The sequence below is a fragment of the Capsella rubella genome, unplaced genomic scaffold (assembly GCF_000375325.1).
Source record: "Capsella rubella cultivar Monte Gargano unplaced genomic scaffold, Caprub1_0 scaffold_7, whole genome shotgun sequence".
Classification (NCBI taxonomy): Eukaryota; Viridiplantae; Streptophyta; class Magnoliopsida; order Brassicales; family Brassicaceae; genus Capsella; species Capsella rubella.
Window position 1 is genome coordinate 11262227 of NW_006238917.1, and position 8951 is coordinate 11271177.

The 8951-nt window shown below is 28.6% G+C and overlaps 3 protein-coding genes across 4 annotated transcripts; 1 reads left to right on the plus strand and 2 right to left on the minus strand.

The window, feature by feature from the left end:
* Positions 1-609: 609 nt before the first annotated feature.
* LOC17880151 lies at positions 610-1099 on the plus strand. The gene has a single exon (XM_006285262.2). The coding sequence runs from the start codon at positions 712-714 to the stop codon at positions 868-870; it is 159 nt and encodes a 52-aa protein (XP_006285324.2). The 5' UTR covers positions 610-711; the 3' UTR covers positions 871-1099.
* Positions 1100-4813: 3714 nt separating this feature from the next.
* Positions 4814-6288, minus strand: LOC17879198 (heavy metal-associated isoprenylated plant protein 18). Its single transcript, XM_006285371.2, has 5 exons — positions 6221-6288; positions 6017-6102; positions 5453-5723; positions 5262-5344; positions 4814-5175 (listed from the first exon to the last, which is right to left on the minus strand). The coding sequence occupies exons 1-5, from the start codon at positions 6262-6264 to the stop codon at positions 4940-4942; spliced, it is 720 nt and encodes a 239-aa protein (XP_006285433.2). The 5' UTR covers positions 6265-6288; the 3' UTR covers positions 4814-4939.
* A 1417-nt stretch (positions 6289-7705) lies between these two features.
* Positions 7706-8913, minus strand: LOC111829665 (heavy metal-associated isoprenylated plant protein 18-like). 2 transcript variants are annotated; one of them, XM_023779486.1, is made up of 4 exons: positions 8881-8913; positions 8659-8744; positions 7955-8291; positions 7706-7814 (listed from the first exon to the last, which is right to left on the minus strand). In XM_023779486.1, exons 2-4 carry the CDS (start codon positions 8711-8713, stop codon positions 7721-7723), a joined length of 486 nt encoding a protein of 161 aa, XP_023635254.1. In that variant the 5' UTR covers positions 8714-8744; positions 8881-8913; the 3' UTR covers positions 7706-7720. The 2 variants fall into 2 exon arrangements, with proteins under 2 accessions (XP_023635254.1, XP_023635253.1); XM_023779485.1 differs by having other exon boundaries at positions 8659-8913.
* Between the last annotated feature and the right edge of the window lie 38 nt (positions 8914-8951).

Below are 8951 nucleotides of genomic sequence, written 5' to 3' on the forward strand. Positions count from 1 at the left end.
CTTTTAATAGATGCATATAAGATTGGATCCACTACTCTTACAGAATCCAAATACAAAAATTTATAATCTAAAATCTATAATTCCAAAACAGCTTAAAATCTCTCAAACATTCATGGCCTGAATTTTATGAAAAAACAATAATATATTTCGTATATAACGTATATTTACTAGTTTAAATATTAAAAAAAAATTTCAATATCCAAAACTTTTATTATCTATTTGATATTGTGGGTATGTTTGGATATTTATCCGAGTTCGGATTTGGATCGAGTACGAAATCGGTTTATCGGGTTCGAATATTATACCGACACCTATTTAATTCAATAAAAAGATATATCACAATTACAAATAGAAAGATATCACAATTTTTTTTTAAGAAAAAAAAAAAGAAAAAAGAAAAAATCACAAACAGAAAGATATCAAATTACAAAAAGAAAAAATTGGATATATTTGTATAAAGATTAGAAAGGGCAATAACATAAAAACCAACAAATAGAAAACGTGTAAAAGATAAAGATAAAAAAAAAAGATGAGATTCGTAGAAAGAAACTACTAAAGCGTTACGTCCATAGGACCACGTAGCAGCCGCGTCCTCTTCTCCTATAAATAACTCTCACGACGTCACTCATCATCTTAACTCTTAAGTCTCTTTTCACACCATCCACCATTAGAACCGATCTTGCTCTATCTCTCTTTCTCAGACACACATATATGTCCACTTCTTGTCCTCAGACTAAACCGAACCGGATCAAAACCAGCTTCGGAGATCGGTGTTTACTCATGGCTAAGCAGCAAAGAACTAGGCTTTATATACTTCGACGTTGTGTTTCTATGTTGCTTTGTTGGCACGACCACTCTATTCATGATTAGAGGAAGGAAAGAGACAATCTTTGTCGGAAGCATGAACCGGAACTGACCAAGAAGTAGATAGATATCAGAAGAAGAATGTTTTTGTGGTTTAGTAGAGTTTGTGGTTCTTTTTTTAACTTTGAGAACTCTTTGGGGAATCTTTGTAATTTGAGAAAGATTCTAATGAATGGGCCTTTTGGGCTTTTGTGTACAACTGTGAAATAGCATATGATCCTTTTTATTTTGGGTACTCAATGGCCATAGTTATATGTCATCATTTTACTAGTAGTAGTGAATTACTGCTAGTGGTGTTATTTACTTTTTTTTTTTTCAACATTGGGCCACAACTTGCAGGCCCGTTAGTGTAATCCCTACAAATATATAGGAAGCATGACTCGATCCCTAGTGTGATAGTGCATGTCCATCAGTGGACTTATCATTTGCCACTAGACTAAGGTCATTTCATGATGTTATTTACATTTTTGCAACACTTTTTGAAAAAACCTTGAAGTTGGAAGTTAATTACAAGGCTATGCCATTGACATTATTTATTTAGTCAAATTTCTAAAAACTAATAATTATTATTTTTTAACAAAATCCCTAAAAATCTTCCTAATAAATATAATATCATTTCTTATTTTCCACATTTTCTCAAATATTTTTCCAAAGTCTTTATATGATCTTATTTGTTTTTAATTTATTTTATTACATCAAACATATGTATCGTAAAAATACAATTTTTCCACATATATAGTAATTTGAATTTTTTTAAACTAATGTATATTACAAATTTTTTTGGGGGAATTTCAAAAATACCCCTTTTCAAATACCACTTTTTATAAGTACCCCTCTTTTTAATTTTATCAAAAAATCACTATAAATTTTGAAATTTATCAAAAATCTATGTGTAAGCTTATATTTAAAGACACAAATTATCTTTATATGTGTGTAAATTTACATATATATTTCATAAATACCGTATACATACCTTTTAAAAATCATTTAAAAACCTTATAAAAACCTTGTAAACCTTTTAAAACCTTATAAAAATCTTATAAATGCCGTTTATAACCTTTTAAAACCTTATAAATATTTGGATTTAGTCTCCCAGTAGTAGTGATGATCTTGATGTACCTTATCAACCATATAAAAGTTTATAATTTTTCATATTTAAAAAGAGGTATTTTTGAAAATGGATAGAAAAGAGGGGTATTTTTAAAAAGGGGTAGACCAAAAAGGGCATTTTTCAAAAATTCTCAATTTTTTTAGCATATATACAACATCCAATATCGATTATATTTTTTTGATAATGGTTCAAGACCTTTATAAATAAAATTATAACCTTCCAACTACGAATGACAAGACTATAAACATGGGTTTATTTTTTTGGGGAATATATGACGGGACGGGTTGTAAGACGGGAATGATTGTAAACTATTTATAAAGTTTAAAATATTTAAAATATTGAAAATTTTTAAAATCTTCAGTGTTATCAATATTTTAGCTCTACACCAAATTTATACTAAAATATTATTGACTTTGCCATTCTTTTAAATATGGATTTACTTTTTGGTGATTATGACATGACGGGTATAACACGAGAAATGTTGTAATATGCAACCAACATATTATATGACGTGAGATTGTAAGACGGAACGAGTTTAAGTTGATATTACTAAAAGAATCTAATATTATTAATGTCACAGTTCAATACATGTCATTTTACATATAAAACATGTATAATGAAACTGGTTTAGTAAAGTTTGATATTATGCAATCTTTATAATTATTAAATAAATTCCAACAAAACCTATCAATTTTTAAAAACATGAATTACAAAGAAAATATTTATCGCGCGGTGTACCGCGGTTTAAAATCTAGTTCTTAATAAAATATCAAATTTTTTTGCCTTTTTGGTATCGATTTAGCATTGTTAAGACTTAGGGCTTGATTAGTTTAAATGCATCGGTTAGTTGCGGTTGCAGGAGCTTGCGGACGCTGGCGATTGTGGTTTCAAGCGGTATTAAGCGTTTGAACGATTGGTTTAGCGTTTAAAAACATGTGCATTTTCGGAAGCTTTATGACTGGTTAGCCAGCGGGGGTAGTAGCAATTAAATCAGAAATCTCATTTTTGTTTTTGTTTTGGCAATGTTACATTTATAGGTCTTGCTTGACGTGATAGGCTGATAACTATAGTTCCTAAATCATAGAAATCCATATAGGCATAACCAAAAGCTAAACTTAACCGTATTACTAACCGTAACCGGACCGTTTATAAACCCTAACCGTACAAAACGGTTAAGAAACGTAATTATTAGCCGTACAAGTAAATTAATTACGGTTTAAAAAAATACTAACCGTAACCATTAATTAACCGTAACCGTAATAAACCGCCGGTTAACCATACCGTTAAACGTTTGGTTAACCGCACATTTAAAGCCTTAATTTTCACCTTATTAAAAGCAACACGACAAATTGAATTTGTAAGGTAATCAAAACATTTCATACTAAACTATTTTTACTCATATTTTTGTGTGTATTTGATGTTGAGTTTCTCAGTTTCGATCCAATAGCCAGACTTAACTAATTCACTGCAAATATTTGAAATCACATATTTTTTTTACCTGTAAAATAAATAGTATTTCATAAGTTTTTGTCTCCAATATTAATATTATAATAATCATCAAATAACTGTAACTGTGTTTAACCGTAACCGTATATACCCGTAACCGTCTTAACCGTATATATAATGGTTAAGATTATTCTTAAAGAAAATTATAATCGTTAACTGGTGGTTAATTAACCATAACCTCATTAACCGTAACTCTGGTCATGCCTAAATCCATAACCAGAGGACGCTCTATATATCATGCTTATTTATAAGATGTTTAAGGTCTGAGCTGTAAAACTAACCAAAAGATCTAATTTTAAAAATGACCACAACTTATACTATAACTTGGAATTGATTCAATTATATTTTATGTTCAAAACGAGTTATACTTTTCAATTATGATTGAAATTTTACTAATCGGAATTATAGTATGTCCGTGATTTAATTTTAATACATGATGATTATTTTTAAAAGTACATTATATATCTATACATGTTTTCACATTTCATACGTATACTCGAATCATAAAACAAAGCCTAAGAAATTGCTTGTATGATCCCACATTCAATTATACTATCCAAGGGTTTGGATGAGAATTCATTGAAATGGGTGGTTATAAGATCACGTATTTGAAAACTTAATTAGTCAGGAAACTGGTGATAATATCATCCGCATTGGGAAAGGTAAAAGAATCAAGAAGTCTTAAATATATATACTATGTTCGTTTCATAATCACAAGCGGCTGCGATAGCGATTTTAAAATTGTGAGATGTTGTTCATTTAGTAATCACGCGATTAATCGTGATTAAAAAAGCCGCGTCGCTGTTTTCCGTCAATTAAAAATCTTAGACGTAGCAACAGTTAATCGCAACATTTAGTCGTATGGCCATGCTACTGTCAAACAAACAACTTTCACTCGCAATCACAATCACATGCCTCATGCGACTGTAAGACGAACATCCCAATACTATGATATCCTATGTGTGTTTTTATTGTTTCTTGATAACAACAATCTATCATTTCAAATGAAATGGAGAAAATGAATTGAATTGGATGAACGATCTCAAAAATGTCTCCCCATTAAAGATGGTTCACGGCTCTACATATTGGATAGAGCTTATATTAGGAATCAGAGAGAGCATCATGCATAATAGACTAATCTTCTGTTTAGGAGTGAGGAGGCATAACTTTTAGACCTTATAAGAATATATATATGTTTATAATATGTAATAAAGTTACTTTTCTCTTATCCATTAAAATTGTTAACATAAAAATGATATTATTGGATGCATTTTAAAATTAAAGCTAATACTAATAAGAGAGAAACTAAAAAAAACTATTATTTTTCTCTAATATATAATAAAATAATAAAGTATCACTAAGTAGATATAGTCCATTATCATGCAAGTTTCTCATGGTTCCCACCAAAAAAAAAATGCAAGTTTCTCATGGTCGATACTAGTTTTGACTAATGTTCTATCACGAAATACAACATGCGTTAGGATTTTCATCACTAAACATCATATATCTTTCATCAGCAGTACTTGGGTTTATATAAACACCTCTTAAATGTTCTTCGTCCCTTTTCTTTTTCTCCATTTTTTGTATCCTTTTACGCATCCTTTTCTTAAGTTTCTTCAATAATTTCTCCTTATCAAAGTCGCCAGTGATTACAATTTTTTGGTTTACTATATCGACATCACATGTTTTGACACCTATTCATACAAAAGAAATGATTATAGACCACATTTTGTTATATTCTTATCTCATTATTTTGAATAAAAGTAGATTTATTATTTACCTTCAAATTTAGAAATTACTTTTCCGACATCTTTCTCGAGCTTATCACATAGAAATGTCAAATGGATTTCGACTTCTTTTGTACTACAAAAAAAATGAATAATTAGGACACATGTACGCCCTAAAAAAGTAGTTTTGTTGCAACTTTCATAATTAATGGAAATGGTTGATTAGTAAAAAGTGATAATACACCTTGTTTGAGCTGTATCAATTTGTTCTTCTACTTCAGGATTCTCATTATTTTCTGTAATTGTCTCATGTTCATCATTTTCTTCTTGGATTTCTTCATCTTCTTCGAGTTCTTCATCTTCTTGGACTCCATCGTCTTCTTGCTCATTCACCATCAAGACTTTTGCATTTTTACGAGTTTTTTTCTTGAGTGTTTTCAATAGCTTCTCCAAATTAAATGTACCAGTGACCATGACTTTTTGATTAGCCATATCCGTTGTACATGCTTCAACTCCTAGCAATCACATATCATTTAAAGTTATTATTATAACATGATTACTGTATCATCCTTAATAATATATATAATGGGTTCAAAACATTACGAAATAGCCAATGCATTATGGCCACTTTTCTTCATGATATTTTATTTAGCAAAACATGATTGTTTTGAAATTAAATCATAACGATAGTATTAAATTATCTATTACACCAAAATATAGAAAATACTAAGTATTTATAAAAAAATATAGTTCAATGCAGAAACCCTAAGGTCTAATTTGTACCACAAATAAGAATCTATTTGCTTGCCTTGGAATTTGCAAATAGCTCTTTTGACATCTCTTGCACATTTACCACAATGCATCCCAATCTGCAACTCGACTTCGATTGAATTGCTGAATATATGTTCAAAAGAGAAAATAATTGTAACATCGTAATAACATATAAAAGACACAACTCTTATTTAATTTACATATATATGTATATGAGGAATATATATTATGTTTACTCAACGTTTCTGGAATAGTTCGTCGTGACCGCTTTGGCAAACAACCCATGGATATCTCAATAAGAGAAGAATGTTTTAGACACACAATGATAAAAATTTTCATCAAATTACAAATAGAGGACTTATATAGAAAATATTTTCCATAATAATGTGTCAAAATATACATATATTTATTTTAATTTATTTTTGGTATCTAAACAATTTAATCATAATTTTAGGGAAATGAATAACTATGTTGCTTTCTTATCAATTTCCTTAAAAGTTTTTATTTTTTGACCCAAAAATTTCCCATTTCATTTATATTTTTTTAATAAAAATCTTATAATATTTAATTTTGATGGTGTTCTTAAGTTAAGAAAAATTAATTTTTATCTATAAATTTTTCATAATCATTAAGCCCATGTCAGCTTTATCAACTATTTGACATGTGTAAAAATAAGACTAGATATAGGAATTGAAAAAATAATAATTAAGAAGCTATATATGAAAGATTTCTTTGATTGAAAAGGTTCTTTCAACAAGTATACAATTTAATTAACTATGAGAAAAGTGTGGTCGGGATTCACAACTCGTGAATGTAACTATGAATCACATATATGAAAACTCAGTTAGTAGGAAACTGAAGATAATATCATCTGAATTGGGAAATGGTGATAACTAAGAAGTTTTAAATATATATACTATGATTATGATTCTTGTACCATTCCAAATGAAATGGATAGCAAAACGAGAATTGGATGGTTCACGACTTTACATATCAGGGTAGACTATGATATGAAATAGGGGGAGAGAGAATCATGCGTAATAGACTATTCTTCTATTTATGAGTGTAATGGAAGCATAGCTTTTTTGGACCTTATAAAATTTTTTTCTCTTAACCATAAAATTTTATGTAATAAAAATTTTTTTCTCTTAACCATAATTTTTTCTGTAATAAAATTATTTTTTCTCTTAACCATAAAATTTTTAACATAAAATGATATTAATTGGGTGCAGTTAAAAGATAAAGCTTATACTAAAAAGAGAAACTGAAACCAAACTATTATTTTTTCTCCATTATATAGTAAAATAACCAAGTATCATCAAATAGATATAGTATGTTATCATGCCAAGTTTTTTATGGTTGGTATTAGTTTCGACTATGTTATATTATAAAATAGAACATGTGTTAGGATTTTCATCACTAAACATCATATATATGGCCATCTCTTTTTCATCAGCACTACTAGGGTTCATATAAATACCCCTATCTATATCAGTTTCTTCATATTTATTTAAAGGTTCTTCGTCCTTTTCTTCTTCTCCATTTTTTTAATCCTTTTACGCATTTTTTTCTTTAGTTTCTTCAATAATTTCTCCTTATGAAAGTCGCCAGTGATTACAATTTTTTGGTTTAGTATATCGACATCACATTTTTTTACACCTATTCATACATCATCCAAAAGAAATGATTATAGAACACATCTTGTTGTATTTAGTATCTCATTAATTTAGAGTAAAAAGATTTAGTATTTACCTTCAAATTTAGAAATAACTTTTCCGATATCTTCCTCGAACTTCTCACAAAGAAATGCCATATGGATTTCAACTTCTGTTGTACTACCAAAAAAAAAAATTATAACAGATGTAATATCTTAAACAAATATCCTTAAACCAACAAAGAAAACCCTAAAAAAATAGTTTTGTTGCAAGTTTCATAGTTAATGAAAATTGTTGATTAGTAAGAAGTGATAATACACCTTGTTTGAGGTGTATCAATTGTCTCTTCTACGTCAGGATTCTCATTATTCTCTGTAATTGCCCCATCATATTCATCATTTTCTTCTTGGACTACTTCATCTTCTTGGACTACTTCATCTTCTTGCACTACTTCATCTTCATGGACTACTTCATCTTCCTGGGCTACTTCATTTTCCTGGGCTACTTCATGTCCATCATCTTCTTTCTCATTCACCATCAAGATTTCTGCCTTTTTACGAGTTCGTTTCTTGAGAGTTTTCAATAGCTTATCCACATTAAAATTACCAGTGATCATAACTTTTTGAGTAGCCATATCTATTGTATATGATTTAACTCCTAGCAATCACAGACCAATTAAATTTATTATTGCTATAATATCCTTGATAATATATGTGATCCAAAGCATTGTGGCCATTTTTCATTATGATATTCCATTCCCCCCACTATAACTCCACAATCATTTTTTAAAAAATCTTTTAATATGTAATATGTAAATCATTAAAAAGATTCAGAAAAAGTGATGTAAGCCTAATGATAGCTTTAAATTATCAATTTCACTAAAATATAAAAAAGGTGAGTATTTTTTTATAAAAAAATATTATTCAATGCAAAATCCAAAGGTGTAATTTTTATCACAAATAAGATCTATATAGTATCAGGAGTATGAACTATAATATAATATATATATATATAATTTGCTTGCCTTTAAATTTGCAAATAGCTCTTTTGACTTCTTTTACACATTTCTCACAACGCATCCCAATCTTCAACTCGATTTCAATTGAATTGCTGAATATATTTTCAAAAGAGAAATGAATGTAGCATCGTAAGAACATATAAAAGACACAACTCTTATTTAATTTACAAATATATATGAAGAATATAAATATATGTATATATATATATATATCTTATGTTACTCAACTTTTTTGGAATATTTCGTCGTGACAGCTTTGACAAACAATAATAGAGGACTTATATATAAAAAAAATTCCT

Coding starts and splice junctions, on each gene's coding strand:
- LOC17880151 (XM_006285262.2), top strand. CDS start 712: ATGTCCACTTCTTGTCCTCAGACTAAACCGAACCGGATCAAAACCAGC.
- LOC17879198 (XM_006285371.2), bottom strand. CDS start 6,264: ATGGGTTGTTTGCCAAAGCGGTCACGACGAACTATTCCAGAAAC. Junction 5,724..6,016: donor AGCTATTTGCAAATTCCAAG/GCAAGCAAATAG, acceptor TGTGATTGCTAG/GAGTTGAAGCATGTACAACG. Junction 5,345..5,452: donor ATTGATACAGCTCAAACAAG/GTGTATTATCAC, acceptor TTTTTTTTGTAG/TACAAAAGAAGTCGAAATCC.
- LOC111829665 (XM_023779485.1), bottom strand. CDS start 8,791: ATGTTCTTACGATGCTACATTCATTTCTCTTTTGAAAATATATTCAGC. Junction 8,292..8,658: donor AGCTATTTGCAAATTTAAAG/GCAAGCAAATTA, acceptor TGTGATTGCTAG/GAGTTAAATCATATACAATA. Junction 7,815..7,954: donor ATTGATACACCTCAAACAAG/GTGTATTATCAC, acceptor TTTTTTTGGTAG/TACAACAGAAGTTGAAATCC.